The 18,011-nt window shown below is 32.6% G+C and overlaps 1 protein-coding gene across 1 annotated transcript; it reads left to right on the forward strand.

The window, feature by feature from the left end:
* Positions 1-176: 176 nt before the first annotated feature.
* Positions 177-1,711, forward strand: LOC108469267 (protein DOWNY MILDEW RESISTANCE 6-like). Its single transcript, XM_017770159.2, has 4 exons — positions 177-432; positions 525-775; positions 841-1,159; positions 1,263-1,711. The coding sequence occupies exons 1-4, from the start codon at positions 232-234 to the stop codon at positions 1,527-1,529; spliced, it is 1,038 nt and encodes a 345-aa protein (XP_017625648.1). The 5' UTR covers positions 177-231; the 3' UTR covers positions 1,530-1,711.
* Positions 1,712-18,011: the final 16,300 nt, after the last annotated feature.

Below are 18,011 nucleotides of genomic sequence, written 5' to 3' on the forward strand. Positions count from 1 at the left end.
ATCCAGCTATTGCAGAATCAGATTCCATCTTCCTTTTTTTTTGTTGAACTTTATTTGAGCTTAGAAGACTTTTGCAGTTCAATAATGTTTTGAATATTACCATATATGTGTTCTCCCTGATTACGATGGTTCACTCATCTATTTCTCTTCATCATATATATATATGCATTATTCAGAGAGTTATAAATACCTCTCTTCATAGCATAAAATTCACTAAGATAGAATTAAAAAATGGAGCGGCTTGTTTCAAACTGGTACAACCATCGACCTTTGCCCGAGTCTTATATTTGTCCACCAGAAACAAGGCCCGGCAAGCTCAGCATTCCCAGTGGTGACACCATTCCCGTTGTTAGCCTCGGGGAAGCTTTGATTAATCGAAGTAATACCATTCTAAATGTTCTCAGGGCTAGCCAAGAGTTCGGGTTTTTTCAGGTTTGGACGTAATTATAAATATATATATATATATATATATATATATATAATGCAGTCATAGCTGTTTTTCATTTTTTGTTGCATTGAAACAGGTTGTTAACCATGGAGTTTCAGAGAAAGTATTGAATGACACAATGAATGTGGTGGAGGAGTTCTTTAAGATGCCAATGGAGGAAAAGGCAAGCCTCTACTCGGAGGATCCAAATAAAGTCTGCAGGCTTTACACAAGCAATATTAACTATGGTACTGAAAAGTATCACTTTTGGCGTGACATTCTGAAGCACCATTGTCATCCTTTAGACGACTGCATTAAACTTTGGCCTCAAAAGCCAACTCGATACAGGTAAATTTAATTAAATAAGGCCTGATGATGATCAACAATTAAATCTTAATCCCGTTGGTTAACAGGGATGTTATAAGGACATTCTCAGTTGAAGGAAAAAAACTGGGTTTAACAATCCTGGAGTTGCTTACTGAGGGCTTAGGGCTTGAATCTGGGTACTTCAAGGAGGATCTAAGTGAAGCTATGCTATTGGTGGCTAACCATTACCCACCATGTCCAGATCCAAGCTTGACCTTGGGGTTACCTAAGCATTGTGACCCTAATCTCATTACCATCCTACTTCAAGGACATACCTTTGGACTTCAAGTCTTCAAAGATGGACAATGGATTGGTGTTCAGCCTCTGCCTAATGCTCTTGTGGTTAACATAGGCCACCAATTGCGGGTACATACTAATAGCATGCATGAGCATGGCCTGGCATTAATATGGTTGCACCATGGCATCATTTGTGAATGTAGATTAATTTGTTGATTTGGCTTTGATATAGATTGTGAGCAACAACAAGCTGAAAAGTGCCGAACATCGAGCAGTGACCAACTCCAAGGTTGCTCGAACAACTGTCGGATTATTCATCAGTTCCTCGGAAGACAGCATTATAGAACCAGCAAAATCTCTGACCAATGCAGCACAGCCTCCATTATACAGAGCTTTTCGATACAAAGAGTTCCTAAGTTACTACTTCTCCATGATGGGAGACACTGAGTTAGCTCTTCAGCCTTTTAAGTTGCCATTTAATCAAAGTGTGATTTCGTAGATTGATATGATTAAACATACAAATTACCTATTATTCTTATATGTATCTTTCATGATTTAAGCTGATTCAGCTGTCAAGTATCAGTCGTGATCATGGTTTGAAATATAATTTGTAATACTATAAATGTGATAATATATGGTATGCGAGTTTGCCAGGCATAGGGAACATTAATGGTATGAAAAGGACTATAGCTCTCTGATTTCATGGATGAGGTAAGCTAACAATCAATTCCAAAGCATAGCCGGAGAATTTAGTGCATGATTAAGTATGCAATATGTAAGCTATGACTGAATAATTAAAATAAAAAATAGGGTTAATTTGGGTCTAAACTTAACAATAGTTCTCACATTGGGTTGTAATATTTTTTTATCTATGTTAACTTCTAAACTTAACAATTGTTCCCACATTAGGGTTTAAATCTCTTTTAAGTCTAACCTTTTTTCAAGAAAATATCTTAGACAAAAAAAATTTCAAGTCCCAATTTGTAAACAGTTGTCAAGTTGAAAGACTAATTTAGAAAAAAATTCTATGGCTCAATATGAGAATAATTGTCAATTTCAGAATAAATTTAGACAAAAAAAATTCAAGTGAAGCATTTCCAAATTTCTGCCCAAATAGTGCATTAACCCTAAAAATATATATATATAAAAGTTATTTTTAATATTTTTAAACATATATTATATCATTATCTTCTATATTAAATTTCTCTTATTGAGTTGATATCATATGTAAATAAATTATCAACTGAGTTGGGAAGTGACTAAAACAACTTCTATACTTAAAAATAATAAATATTATCGTGAGGATATTTTAATCTTTCTGTGTATATTTTATAAAATCTATAAACCTAAAATAAATTCCCAAATTGAGAAACTTAAGCCTAAAACATCCTCAAAGCCTTAGTTTTATTATTTATATATAAACTTTATATAAATATATTTTACATGGAAAAATTTTACTCACGTAATGAATGTGTCATTATATTGGAAAATGTTCAGAAATTATGTCAAAATTGACATAGTGAAATTTTAAAAAATTCTAAAATTGTTTAGAAAATTTCGTACGTAAAGGGCGTTCGAGAAAGTATTTGAACATTTCAATCAATTTGAACCAAAGTTTAATATCTTTAACCTTGATTTTCTCCACTATTCTAGAACTTGCATATTTCTAACCGATACTCCCATGAAGAACCCCTTGTGCAAATCCCTTGTATTGTCGAAGTTGAAAATCAATTTTTGGATTTAAATTATAATTGTTCGATGATTGCAACTATAATTTCTAATTTATTTAAGTGCAAGAGAAAATTACTCAAATAAGCTTTTACTAGCATGAGAATTATATAGAGAAAAATATGTAAAAAGTTTAATTTTCATTTGAAGTTCTTAATTAATTAAATTAGAAAAGCTTGAACTTAAGTACGACTTACTAGAACATCGAACGACCACACCCAAGGGAGGATACTTTTTGCATGCCACAACACATATGCCTTAATGGACTTATTGGGTTGATCCAAATCCGATCCAATTTCCCAACGTTACTTCTATTAATGCGCTTAAAAATCAAGCTCATTTATTTACTTAACTAAATAATTAAATATTCCTCTAAAATTAATAATGTAATTAAGTTTAATTAAATAATTTAAATAACCTAATTCTAATTTTGTTAAAATCATGACGACATTATCATATTAGAATTTATGTTCAAATTTACTAAACTATCTCGAATATAATTAAACTTCTATAACTACATAATTTAATTTTCACTTTGAACTTAATTATTTAATTTATTCATCTAATTACATAATGATTTAAAGAAATTAAATTAATCTTAATTCATCTTCTATCTTATAAAGAAGTGGAAAGTAATTTATGCAATATATTTCTCTTTTGTCATTTTTTCATTTTAATCAAAGTTCTTATTATGCAATCCATTCAAAGTTTTTGAGCTAGTAGAGAGGCTAGTTGGACATATATAATTAGAGCTAAAATAATTTATAATTAAGCTTTGACTCTTCATCTATAAAAGTTTATCCAATCATGGAGTCAATTTACTAAAAGTACCTTGGCTAAACTTCTCATTATATATCATTATGAAAGCAACTAAATTAAGCTTTTATCTAATGACCTTGTCATATGTGTTTTTCCTTCAGAAGAGATCTTTGATCCCTTCAGGTTAAATTCCATCACATAATTCGTTCCATTTTATCTCATGGTCACCATTGTATCTTCCCTAACGAAAATAATCATTACTTAAACTAGTAATAATAAAATCATTTATCCCAGACAAATAACCCATGACCATGTTCCACTGTCTTGAGAGCACAAGTTTTCAATATATCAAGGCACACGAGTTATACATTGGGGCATTCACTTACTCAGGATTTAGATAAGACACACTATGAACGTCACAAATGAATAAATCCATAAACAAATCTGGATAAATTAAATTAAGGTATTATCCAATCTATACTTCTATTTCTAGAAGTCAATCTACCTTCAGTTGGGCCTATTAGCGACTTAATATTCCTAACATGAGTTATTTTCTCAATCTAATTCATGGACTATGGGCAATTTAGATTACCTACTAATATAAGTTGTCTTCTCGCATTATAATTCTTGACCATATAATATAACTTAATATTATTTAGACCTTAGATAATCACCAAGTCAATATTTTCTTATCCATGTTTCTTTACATACAAAAAATCATTGAGGACAATCATATAAAGAATATGAAATAAACATGTGGTAATTTTTATTTATTCAATCAATTCAAAAAAGTACAAGTAGATAATGACAAAATTAGCTACACCCAGGGGACAAATCTCAACAGCTAGAGATCTCATAAAGTAGGTTATGTTAAGTGGTTATAAAAGATTCCAAAAGCAACAACCTCCATGGCTGGAGCATGAGTTTATATAAATAACTTATGAGAAATTAATGAAGGCTTTAGCGTGTAACTATTTTTTTAAGGTTCTATTTGCCCCCACTATATATGTTGATGCGCAAAAGAATTACTGTAAATGAACCTTAAGGATGTTAAAAATTTTGAGCCCTTAGTGTAGTAATTTTATCATGTTTGATAGGTTACTGAAATAGTATAATAGATTATTCATGGAAATAAACAAATGCTATTTATTTATATGCTAGATTGTCCTTTAATTGCTTTTGCATGAAAAACTAAATGTATAAGCAAATATTGGTTCATTGGTTATATAACGTTTAACTAATATTAAGTTACATTATATAAACGAATTATAATGTGAGAAGGCAATTTATACTAGTAGTTAATCTAAATTACTGACAGTCCATAGAATTAGATTGAGCAAATGATTTAAATAAATAGGAGACTATTATGTCGTTTATGAGTCCAATTGGAGAGACAGTTTTTCTAAGCTATCAGAGTCGGATTGATTCTTAGAAATAAAGACATAGATGTGATTGTTTAGATTAACAATACATTGGATTGGACCCAAGTTCAATTTATCCTAGATTCGTTTATGGATTTATTCACTTGTGATGTTCATAGTGTGGCTTACCTAAATTTTGAATAAGTGATAGATCATGTGTGTATAACTTATGTGTTTTGATGTATTGAAAACTTGAGCTCTCATGACAGTGGGCCAAAATTTGGTACGTTAAGTTCATGATTTGTGCATGGCATAACATTACTTACAATAGAATTATAGCTTTAATAAGAGTAAATGATATCCTCTCTTTGACATTATATATATTATGAAAATGAAACTTGACCAAGGTCATTTGTCTTGGATAAAAGATTTTAGCATTACTAGTACGAGTAATGATCGTTTTCATTGCAGAAGATATAATTGTGACCGCGTGAGATAAAATTGATCGAATTAGGTGAATGGATTTAACCTAAAGGGATCAAGGAAATCCTATGAGGTTAACACAAAAATGATGAGGTCATTAGACTAAAGCTTGAAATTAATAGCTTTCATAATGGTATATAATAAGGAAATTAGTCACAGTGCTTCAGTGGAATGGCTTAGTGACTAGATAACTTGTGATTAATAGAAGAAGAGTCGGGACTTTTTTAAAATTATTTAAGCCCTAATTATATATGTCCTATTTCATTTTATCTAATTGTTTGGAATGGAATAAAAGTAATTACTTAAAGTTACACATGCATTTTAATACGATTGTCTTGACTTTAATATGATTAAAATAAGACTTGTGTAAATTATTTAATTAGGTAATTAATTTTGGTTTATTTACTAAAATTAATTAAGAGCCTAAAATAGATATCCGGCCCTTAAAGTGGCTCAATTGGGGTCAATTAGGTGGGTCGACAAATATGTGGAATGCTTGTCGTTGAAGCAATTGTGGCGCAACAAGAAGTCCTTATAGGATGTTTGCCACCTATAAGGTGTTGGAAAAATTCAATTAAGAAAACAGTTTATTGTAATAGAGGAAGTTTGAAATTTTAAAAACCGAGCTAGTTTGTGATATTTATAGTAATAAACTTTTAACGAAAAGTACATGTGCTTTTTGCGAGACGAATTCGAGTCGATCCTAGCTTATAATCGATTGGCCTTCTCTACTATCCTCATACCATGAATAACGTCGAGTATGGGCTCGAGCAACACGAAGAAACTATAGAACAAGAAACTAAATTGTTGCTTTCAGTGGGAAAGTAATTCTCTTAATAGAGAGCGATAGTAATCGTAATCCACAGAAAATAGAATTTATTTTAAGAAAATAAACTTCCACAGCTTTCTTGCAGAATAATGATATATGAAACTTATGTTAGAACCTCTACCAGTGTCATCTATTTATAGGAAAAGAGAAGAGAATTTTGGTTGAATAAGACTTACATTAATAATATTTATTTAACAAAAAACACACTCCTACTCCAACTGGAGTAAGGGTGGACGCAAACCCATAAAAACTACTAGGGTTGCCGTCATCTTGTATAAGAGGATTTGGACCTACCATGTCTTGAGTCTAATTATATATGCTTCTTGAATTTTTAACCCAACACTTTATAATTTAATCAAACCCAATACTTGATTTTCTATTTCCCAAAATAAATATTATCCATCCTATTAATTTAATCAACTAAATTAGTTTTCAATTAAATATTTTTCTTAACCCAATTCTAAGACCATTAAAGTTATAAAACTTTACTATAAAATAATTTATGAGAAAATATATTTAATTTCCTTATTCAACAAATTCATAATGATTAATTAATTTCATTTCATTTATTTAATTATAATTAATTAAATAATAATTGAAAATATTAAATTAATTCTCAAGTCATTTCTATACTTAGTGAGAAAAAAACATTCATTTGTGAATACAACTCATTTCTCTAACTTCATCATTTCCATTCATTTTTGTTCATTTGTTTCTACATACAATTCATTTCTGGTTTCAACAAGCTAACAGAGGGACTGATTGGACATATATAATTAAGATCAAATAATTTATAATTAAATTTCAACTTTTCCCCTATTTATTATAAACTTATTTAGTCACAAAGTCATTCCACTATAGTATCGTGACTAAGTTCTCCCTAATACATACCATTACAAAAGCTACTTAATAAATGTTCATCCAATGACCTTGTCATAAGTGTGTTACCTTCATTGGATATCCTTAATCTTTTAGGGATAAATTTGTTCTCCTAATATTATCCTATTTTATCTTATGATAACCATTATATCTTCCTTATGAAAAGTCAATTACTATCAAATAGTAGTCAAGTCATTTACCACAAAGACAAACGAACTATGACCATGTTTACTTTTCATTTATCATGTAATGCCAATGAGAAGATATCATTTACCCATTAGTTGAGCTAGGAATTCCACAATTGTGAATGATGCTACATATTGCAGAAGTCATATACTCAACACACTAGCTTTTGGTTCCTTATCTATTTGAACTTAGACTTTTACTTACATTAAAGTATACAAGTCACCTATATATAATTTAGCATCCACTCAGGATTAATGTATACCACACTATGAACGTCACAAGTGAATAAATCTATAAACATGGATCTAAGATCTATCCTACTTGGCCCATGTCTGATGTACTATCAGTCCAGTTAGTCACATTTATGTCTCTATCTTTTGGGAGTAATTCGCTTTGATACTCAAGACAAAACATCTTCCCAATTGGACTTGATAAACTATATATTATTCTTTGAATTGGTTTACTCATTTCCAATTAGACTAAGGACATGTTTAAATTTATCTAACAATACATATTGTCTTTCTATATTACGATCCAACCACATAACATCATTTAGTATTAGTTAAATGTTAGATAACTAGTGATCCAATATTTTCTTTCATTGCTTTGCATGCAAAAACATCAAGGACAATATAAAAATGGTATTGATTTAATTAATAAATATTTTTATTAAACCAATTTGTTCAAAAATACAAGGATACAAAATGAATATAATACACTTAAGGTACTAGATCCAACATAAGGTATGTTCAACATAGGACTATTTATTTTATTAGTAATTCCAAATAATTAGAACTCTAATAAGTTCTTTATAAATATCTCACATTGGTTGAAGAGAAAAGGTTGATGATTGATGAAAATCCTTAGATTGGTGAAAACTAAAACTCTTTACTTATCAATTTGTTCATTTAGCTGTGTATGTGTAAGAAAGAGAGATTATTCGAAATTGTTCTTCTTTTCAAAGTTTTAATTCAGTACTTCTGTATGTGTTTGAAACAATGCTAACACTTTGTACGATCCGTGAGTTAGAGAGTAATGTGAAGACGGTTATACAAAGTATATTAATATAATCAATGAATTTGTTTTATTAACCAATCTGTTCAAAAAATTACAAGTGTATATTGACGAAAACATTAAACTTAAGACAGTAGATCCAACATTTTGGACTATCAATTATGGAAGTTCACAAAGGGGGATCGAAGAAGGAGATAATCCTTTGGAAACTACCTACTATTGGAAGTGTCTTACTAAAAGGTTCTGAAGAGGGAAAATCTTATGACACTGTCTTACAGGTACAAGTTTGCAAGGAATAGGAAGTTTATGTATCCCCCAAGCCTCTTATTCAAATCAACAAACGAGAATATTAATAAATGGATTTGCCTTAGAAGTCAGGTTTTAAGTACAGGTTAAGTTATAAGAAGAAAATTTTCGGGTAATATAATGAGTCTTTACAAAGTTTAGTAAGAATTTGCATTGGTAATAAGACATCTTCTAGTCTACCATTAGAAGTCGTTAATTTGTATAACTTTACTAAAACCCTAAACCCTAAACACCCCAAACCCAGCCTAGACGTTATGGCCTAATTTGGAGATGTCACAAAAAATGGGTTTACTTATGTTAAATTATTTCAGTTATTGTACTCATGTACTTTATTTCTATTTTCGAAAACGTTGATTAATTAATTTATTTACCAAAACTTATTTTTCAGCAGAAGTTTAACAAACCGATACATTTTATAAATCCGACTCGTGCTCTTAGGAAAACTTTTTTTGTGTGATAACCATCAATTTCATGAAATAGTTTTATCAAGCATGCAGAAAAAAAAAACAACAAAACCAAAATTCAACAGTTGAAAATCATAAAGTCTGAAGAGTCCCAAAATTACAAACTCTCAGAATAAAACCAAAATCGTAAATAAACCATAAATTAATGACTTTAAATAGTTTACGAGCGAGTGGTCACCGCTGAGTCTCCGCCACACCGATTCGCTTAAGTCTGTGGATTACCTGTACAGAACAGACAACAGATGTGAGTTTTTGTAAACTCAGTGTGTAACCCAATAGAATTAAGCATGCAAACATACAGAATTATGTACATAGTTAGATACAAATTCAGATTTAAATTCAGATATACAAAATCCTACCCCCATCCTCTATACACCAACTCGGACCATCCCATCACACCATGTAAGGTTAAAACACCCACCCATCCCTACACAGCACGTTGTGCCATTAAGACACATATTAAAATATATTTGCAGCTAAGCTACTAGAATATAGGCGTTTAACGCCGAGCAGAATAATTCCTCCTTATATACAAATCCCACCTCAAAACAGATACAGAAAACATATACAAAAATTCAGAATAAACATGCTCAACATACTTATATGCAGATAACAAAATAATCAAACATGCATAACATTTAAATACTCAGAATAGAATATCAAACCATCAGATCCATAGTTTTAGGGTTTGGTTAGTCCTTACCAGCCCCACAGTCGATCGGAACGACCCGTGTGACCCTAGGGAAAATTTCATATTAACACGCCCGTGTGGCCCACACGACCTAGCTCAAGAACCCACATGTCCGTGTGGGCCACACGCCCAACTCGACTTGGCCCGTGTCGCCCATATGACTACACTTGAGCACAGGCGAAGCCAAGGGGGCTAGCATGAGCCCCGGCCCCCCCAAAAATGAAAAATTTCATTTTAGGCCATTAAATTTTTTTTAAAATTTTAAATTAATAAAGGTAAAATTACACTTTAACCCCCCTAAAATTATAAAAATTCGATTGAATCCTTTACAAATTATAAAGATATAAACTATAAAAAATTAAAATTTCATCCGGCCCCCCTAAAAAATTTTTCTAGCCTCGCCCCTACACTTGAGCCATTACACGATAGTGTCTTGTGCACGACCATGCCTACATCGATCACACGGTCGTGTCTCGTATATGGCCAACCACACGGGTGACCACATGCTCGTGTGGCATCGACAGAATAATTTTTTGGCTTTTTTCAAAACTCGTTTTTCTACATTTTGGGTACACACCTAGTACGAATTCAATGCCAAAACACTTCTAAGACCGCCAGTACCTAAAATTGACCAATTAAACCCCGAATTAAACACTTAAATTGATATAATACTGAACTTCCTCGAAATAAACAAAGGCAACATTCGAGTATTCAACGCTTACCCAAATCCTCGAATGACTCCAACTACGATTCCACGAGAGATAAGTCCCCTTCTTCACAATTCGTTGCTGTCAAAACACAATTTTAAGTCCACGAATAGATTCGAGAATACGAAACACGGATTTAAAGAACAACTCTCAAATCGAGTAAAACATTAACCCTTACTTACCAACATACAACCACCTTGAATTGAACACCAAAAACAGGAGATAATTATGCCCAAATGAGGAGAAGAAAAGAAAAAATGAGGAGAGGAAAAAAACATAGAAAGGGGAAGAAGAAAACGTCAGATTCAAAATGGAGAGATTTTGGGGAAAAACTGAGTTATTTACCCAAATCCCACTACATCCACTATCATAACTACCCACTACTCAGAATTCAAATTCCATGAAAACTTTTTCACAAAACCGAGTAAAAATAATACCCTCATTCATACAGGGATTCGAACACATGACCTCCACCACACAAACTTCCTTACCACTCGAACCAGTAGGCTCATTCTGATATAAATATACAGATGATTTAATATAAGCTCACTGAACAAATATAGGGCTTGATTCCAAAAACCACAAAATTTAGCAAAGATAAGACTTGAACCCAAGACCTCATTCACACACCCAGAATACTTAACCACTGAAGCGGATAGATTTTGTGTTAAATTTTATAGAAACAAAAATAAATTATTCAGGGCGTTACAACTGAGATGTTAGACAGGGAAAAATCCCAGAAGAAAATATTATTTGGAAGAATACCCCTACGTTTAAATCGTTGGATGTGTCCGCCAATGGTTAACTTAGAGAATACAAGGCATCAGTTACGCCAGAAAATCTGTGGAGCACTTAGTGATATGAAGGGAGTTTAAACTCTGTGCTTTTATTCTTATTCCCTACCAACATAGAGTCTTAATAATACACTATTGTATAGAATCTCACTAAGTTCATCTAGACTTACGATTGTACTACCTTGTTGCAGGGCCTATGGATGAATCGAGGTTCGTGTAGAGGGATCAAGCCAGACATCGCCAAGTCCTTACGAATGGTGGTAGTTGTTTCATGCATATATAGAGGGGCACCCTTAGAGGCCATGCCTTGGGGATGTATTAAGTATATCCATATTAAAGTTTTAAGCCTCAGTATTTATTGTAATATTTTTTCACGCCTAATAAGGATGAAAGGTTGCAAAAACTTAGTACATGATATAATCAAAATTTAAGTTTTGAAATCAGATATCATCTATGGAATTGAGTAAAGGCTGTATAGTAGAAATGGATGTATAATTTAATATTAACTAAGGTTGTGAGTAATTGAATAGAAGCCTTCTTAAGTAAGCCGGGTTAATGGTGATACTGGGTACCGAAACCCGATGATTGATTTGGGTATAAGGTGTTACACATGCCCCACAAGAAATTGTCCATATCCTTGGCATCTCTCTAACCCTTGAAGCCTTTAGACTTCAGAATGTCCTAACAATGATTCGAGGTACCAAGCACGCCTTTCATGGTTTTAAGTCTCGTGAGGTCCCTTTTAAGCTTTATGATTTCGCTGCACATAGCCTCTACCTAGGCTATAAGGTCTTTGTTCTTATGGGCCAAATCGCTTATCATTGCATTAAGGGCCCCTTAGAGCTCCCTCTTTAGCTCTTCCTTATGCTTTTCACAAGACCCTCTGCTACCCATCTCTAGCCCATCCATGTGACCCTAGATGTCCTCCACTTGATCAAGGACATTCACCATGGACTTTTGTACCTTTGTAAGCCTATTCTTCATAGACGACACCACATCATTTGAATTTCCTCTTGAAATGCCTTTTTTGCCTCTTGTTGCAGCACCTTGGCTCTTTACCATGCATTACTTTTTTATAGCAAATAATGCCTCTAGATCTCAATCTTCTTCACTAATGGAAGTAACAACATTTCTCTTTAAAGGATTTTTTCTTCAACCAACGCGATCTTGTTATGTGGCCCCTTTCCCACAATTATAACACTTTCCTTCAAAATTTTTATTGTTGTCGTGGTTGTTCAAGCATCCCCCTGCACGAATGCTCATTTCACCTTAATGACCTTTTGACTTTTCATCATTTCTCTTGGACTCGACATTGTCATACTGCTTGAATTTCCTTTCGCCCTTACTAGCATAAAGTGCCTCTTCTTCATTCTTTAGCAAGACTTTTATTTTTTTGGCTAATACTTCTTGACTAGCTAACAAATTTTCAAATTCGAAAAGGAAGGTTAATTTTGTCTTCCTTGTATAACAATAACAAAATTCCTATATTCTAGTTTCAACCCGTGGATGATGATCCGTTTCATTCTAGTATCATCAATTGGAGCTTCAAGATCCAACTCAGAAATCTCATGACATAACGTTTTTACTTTGTGAAAATATTATGTTATTGACATATATTTTGTTATTGACATATTTTATTGTGTTACTGACAATAATTCACTTTCTAGAAGTTAGAGCTTCATATCATTCATTTTATAAATCAGGTTGGCGAGTGTATCTCAAGCTTCCTTATTGACTTTTATTTTCTATTTTCTTAGTGTGCCACTTGCATCCTTGGCTTCCAATTGTGTCACTTTATTACTGTTGACAACCTCCCATAGGTCTTGTCCTTGTATATAAGACATTATGCAAGTTGACCATGTATTATAGTTTTTATTTTAAGCTTCTTCATTTTGCTGACAACTTGTATGTTTGTCATCGCGTCGACAAATGATTCTTGCAATTGAATGTTAACATAGTGAAAGTAGTTTATGAACAATGCACTAGGTAGGTTACTAAGAAAAGAGAGGTGGGTCACAATGGACACTCTTAAGTACCAAGTCTTTCCTTAGCCAAAACCTTTCTTAGACATACAATTTCACACTACCACACTTCCTTCCAACAACTATGCAGTCAAGGATAATCTTTAAGAAGCTATGAAATTTTCTTTTCTGATGCAAAAGATCAACAATGCTGCAACCAAAGAACCACTAAACTGATATTTAGCTACACCTCCCAACACTCCAAAATAAGAAAATAACTGAGGAATTTAAAGAAACCAAATAGAAAACTTAATATTTGGTTTTGGTGCAAATAATACTTACAATATAGATTTTTATAAAATCCCAAGGTCCCATTACCTTTATTTTCTAAGAAATGCGGGATATGGGTTTTTATATAAACTCATAATCCTTTTGTTGTTTGCACGTAAGTGATGTGGGCTTCATTCCCTTACTAACAAAGTACTTAATTTCTAAAGACTACTCACAAAAGGTAAACTTTTTACAACATAAACAATGACAAAATATATCTTCCAATAAGTTGGTGTTGATATTCAACAATATCTTGTAATAGTTTCGATTGCTAGAAAGTGAAAAACTTTACCATATAAACAGAGTTCTATACAAACTACTAGAGAATATAAGTTTGAATGTTTTTAACATGTTACATATTTTCATTATAAAATTTCATATCATAATAGTAATCTTATTATATAAGTCAATGATTTCCTGTAACGCCCCAATTTTCGGGAATCCTGTGAATGTTGGCATAGGTTTAATTATGTTAGTGGGCCTCTAGATGGCCCAAGCTTAAGATAGAACCCGGTAATTTTAGTTAATTTTTGTTCCATAAGAAAAAGGGGGTGAAATTATGAAATAGGACCTATGTGAAAATATTTGAAAATGCTATAGGCTAAATTGAAGTGGCCAAATAAATAGGAGTGCAAAATAGGAGGATTTGCATGACAAACCTCCCATTTTACATGAAGTGGCTAACCATCATGTTGTTGTAGACAAAATGTACACTTGATATCCATAATTTATGGTACAAATTGATACAAATTGATAATAGGTTAGGTAAATGTTTCATGATAATAGGTTAGGTAAATGTTCCATGATAATAGGTTAGGTAAATGTTCCATGATAATGGGTTAGGTAAATGTTTCATGATAATGGGTTAGGTAAATGTTTCATGATAAGAATTTCATGTCTTTTGTATTAAAGAATTAAATGGATGAAATATGAAGTTTTATTAAAAGAAAAAGGGGTGAAAAGAACAAAGTTTTGTCCATCTTTGTTCATCATAGCTGAAAGTTAGAGAAGAGAAAAGAGAGGAGAAAGCTCTTGAGTATTTGGTCATTAGGAGGAGGAAAATTGAAGGTAAGTTCTTGGTACCTTGCTTCTATCTTTAGGTTCATGAGTTCTTATTGATTCTACCTTAACTCTTGAAGTATATTTTGATTTTTGGTTGTGTTGTGAGCATTTGGTCATGAATTAAAATGAAGGAAATGGTTGTTGTTTCATGTTCTTTTGATGAAAAATGGAAGATATGTGAAGTTGAGCCAAACAAATGAGCATGCATATGCCTTAGATGCTAAAGGGAAAAATCGACTAACATGTTGTGCTTTAAAATGATGAAATGGAGATTATGCTTAAGTAAAAATCATAGATATGTGATGATTGATTGGTGATATACATGTTTAAATAACATGCATGCAAGATAGGTGTTTGAAAGAGTGATTTGGTAATAAATCTGCTTGGGACAGCAGCAGTAATGTGACTTTGGAAAATCACCATAAATTGTGGGAGAAGAATTAGAAGCTGAATAAATTATGTAATTAAAGCTTATTGAGTCTAGTTTCTAATGAAATAAACAAGAACATATTTCGAATTCTGTACAATGAGAAATTTGATTCGTAATGAAGGGTGGTCAGATTAGTCAAACAGTGAAACATGGGAAACTTTGAGAAATTTCTGGTATTGATTGGATGAACCAAAAATTCTGAAAATTTTATGGATAGAAGATATATGAGTCTATTTTCAGGGAAAATTAACGGAACTTGATTTGGAGTTTCGTAGCTCCGGTTATAAATGATTTAGTTACTGTTGCTCAAGAAGACAGCGTGCAGTGAAATTATGATTATGTGGTAAACATTGACAAAAATTTGTTAATGAGTTGCTTATTGATTTCTTATAAGCTTACTATGATCTGTAGGTGTGGTTGGCCGAATATTGTAAGGGATTAATACGTAGTTCGTATTTGAATAGTTAGATTAACGTGTTAGTAATCCAATTGTAGGCGGTTCGTGTGTGGATCTCGTCGATATCGTCGCAAAGCAGATGTGTAACTAACACCTCTTTCTTAGTCTAGATCGGCAAAAGCGAAAAGCGAAATCCGAAAAGCGGTATTTTGTAGATTTGCGAGTGTGCGAATGCTCGTGAGGTAAATCGATTAATGTTTTTGGTAAGTTACAATGTTTGGACTGCAAAGTGCATGATTTCTGTGCCCTCGATATTTTTGGCTTAATGGGCCAAAATTGGAATGATGGGCCAACGGGCCCAATTCGGTAAGAACCCTCGGTACGTGATTCTGTAGTACGTGAAAGGTAGGAATATGCATGAAAAACCCTAAAATAGATAAATTACTGAAATACCTTTAAAAGTGAAAAATTAACAGTTTTATCCCTAGGAGATAAATTACCGAAATACCCCTAGGGTTAAATTGACTTAAATGCATGTTTGATTGTTGTTATTTCTTGCATGCCATGTTGTTATTATCGATGCATGGGATTGGGATATTGATGGAGGAAGTACTGAAAGTGGCTTGTCCACGTCTTGGAGGCTTTGCCTCAATTTTTGATAATTGAACAACAATCAAGAAGCTGTGGAGTGTTAATTTGGGTGGGTTCACTATCCCACATGGAGTGTATGGCTGGTACGGGTGGAGTGTAGTGGTTGGTGGGTTGAGTAGTCTCCCAAATGGGCTTGCATATGTTTCTTGATGTTGCATGTATTTTGAAATGGGCCTATGGGCCATCTCGTTATCTGAATAAGGGCTAAGGCCCGTTTATTATAATCTGAAAAGGGCTCGCCCAATATCTTTGTTACTGAATGGGCTTAGGCCCAATGGGCTTGAGCTGACTTGGGCTTTGAATGGGTTTTCTTTACACTCGAGTTTCCCCAAACTCACCCTTTTATTTTCATCCACGCAGAAATCCCCAACCATAGTGGGCTTGGAGTGTGAGGGAATTTGAGTGCCACAGATTCGAAAGTTTGATTTTCTTCGGTGAACTGGACATCCTTTTAATTACGTTTGAGGTTTTGGGCTTTTAAATGTAATAAGGCCGCTTATTTATTTTTGATGGTTTTAATATGTATTACTAAGATAGGTATTACTTATTTTAACTGTTGGCTGGATAGCTTTAGGCGCGTTTTCAAAAACAACAGTTGATTTCAAAATAACACGACAACAAGCAAAGCTTCCGCAATGAAAGTATTTTCCAAAATTAATCACTTTTCCTAAAATCGGTTTCCTAGAAATATCCATGACGTTAAGGTGTGGCAATGGCGGTATGCATGTCTAGGATTGGATCCGAAGGAGCTTGGTACTTAAGCGATCGATGGACTCACCACCTCTTTCCGGTTTCCTACCGGTGCATGACTTCCATTCACTTTAACCTATAATGAATTAATCTTTTGAACATCAAGTACGATTTTATGGACTTAGAATGGAAATTTTTTTTTTTACGTTTTTGATGTGGCATGCCGAATCCGGCCATAACGTCTGGGCCGGGTTTTGGGTGCTACATTTCCAATATTTTACCTTAACTAGAAAAATTAACTATGCTTCAACTAGATGAAAGTTTGTTTGACTAATGTTTGAACAATGTCATCACTATTTAAAACAAAAATTATTGTTTTTGTCCATTAATAGAACTTTTTCCATCTATAAATTTGCATTCCATCCATTTTTGTTCTTTCTTCATTTCATGATTGTTATATATGTTATATATTATATAATTCTATACCAATCATAACTACACATGTTAAAATATCATGCATATAATAAACTAGCATGTAATCTTTTATCAAAGAATTGATGCATGAGAAACCCATACTTTTTACATGTCATACTTCAATAAAAAAATAACAATTGAAATCCAATTCATGAAATAAGAGTAAAGCAATAAATTTGATGTAGATTTTCTTACTACAAAAATTTCTTTTAAATCAAAATTTAACAAAGTAACTTACTTTTATGTGACTCAATTGTCAATAGCCTTCCTTATAATACCATGCTTGTTGTGCCATGCGAAGTGTGCCATGTGAGGTTAAATAAATAAACCTGTGAGAAATTAGTGAAGGCTTTAGGGCGTGTAACAATGCCCATTTCTTTAAGGTTCCATCGTATACCTGGGTGTGCAAAAGAGCAGTTGCTAAATGAATCCCAAAAGATATAATGAAGTCTAGTGATAGTTTAAATTTGCACTAACGAAAACAATCCACTAAGCATTGATCAATGTATAACAAGAATATTAATTTCTATAAATAAATAAAAACTTCTACATTAATTTTTATAAAAATTTCTGAATATAAAATATGGTGGAATAACAAAAGGAAACTTTGTCGTCATGTTTTTTGGTTATGCCTTACGAATGAAATTTAACTCCTATTCATAAAAGTTCTACTATCTAATAGGCACCTATTAAGATAAGCATATATATTATGAATAAACTTTAATTTGACATAACTTTTAATATTTAAGAGGCATAATTCATCACTTGAAATAGTGATAATTTTT

The sequence above is a fragment of the Gossypium arboreum genome, chromosome 8 (assembly GCF_025698485.1).
Source record: "Gossypium arboreum isolate Shixiya-1 chromosome 8, ASM2569848v2, whole genome shotgun sequence".
NCBI lineage: Eukaryota > Viridiplantae > Streptophyta > Magnoliopsida > Malvales > Malvaceae > Gossypium > Gossypium arboreum.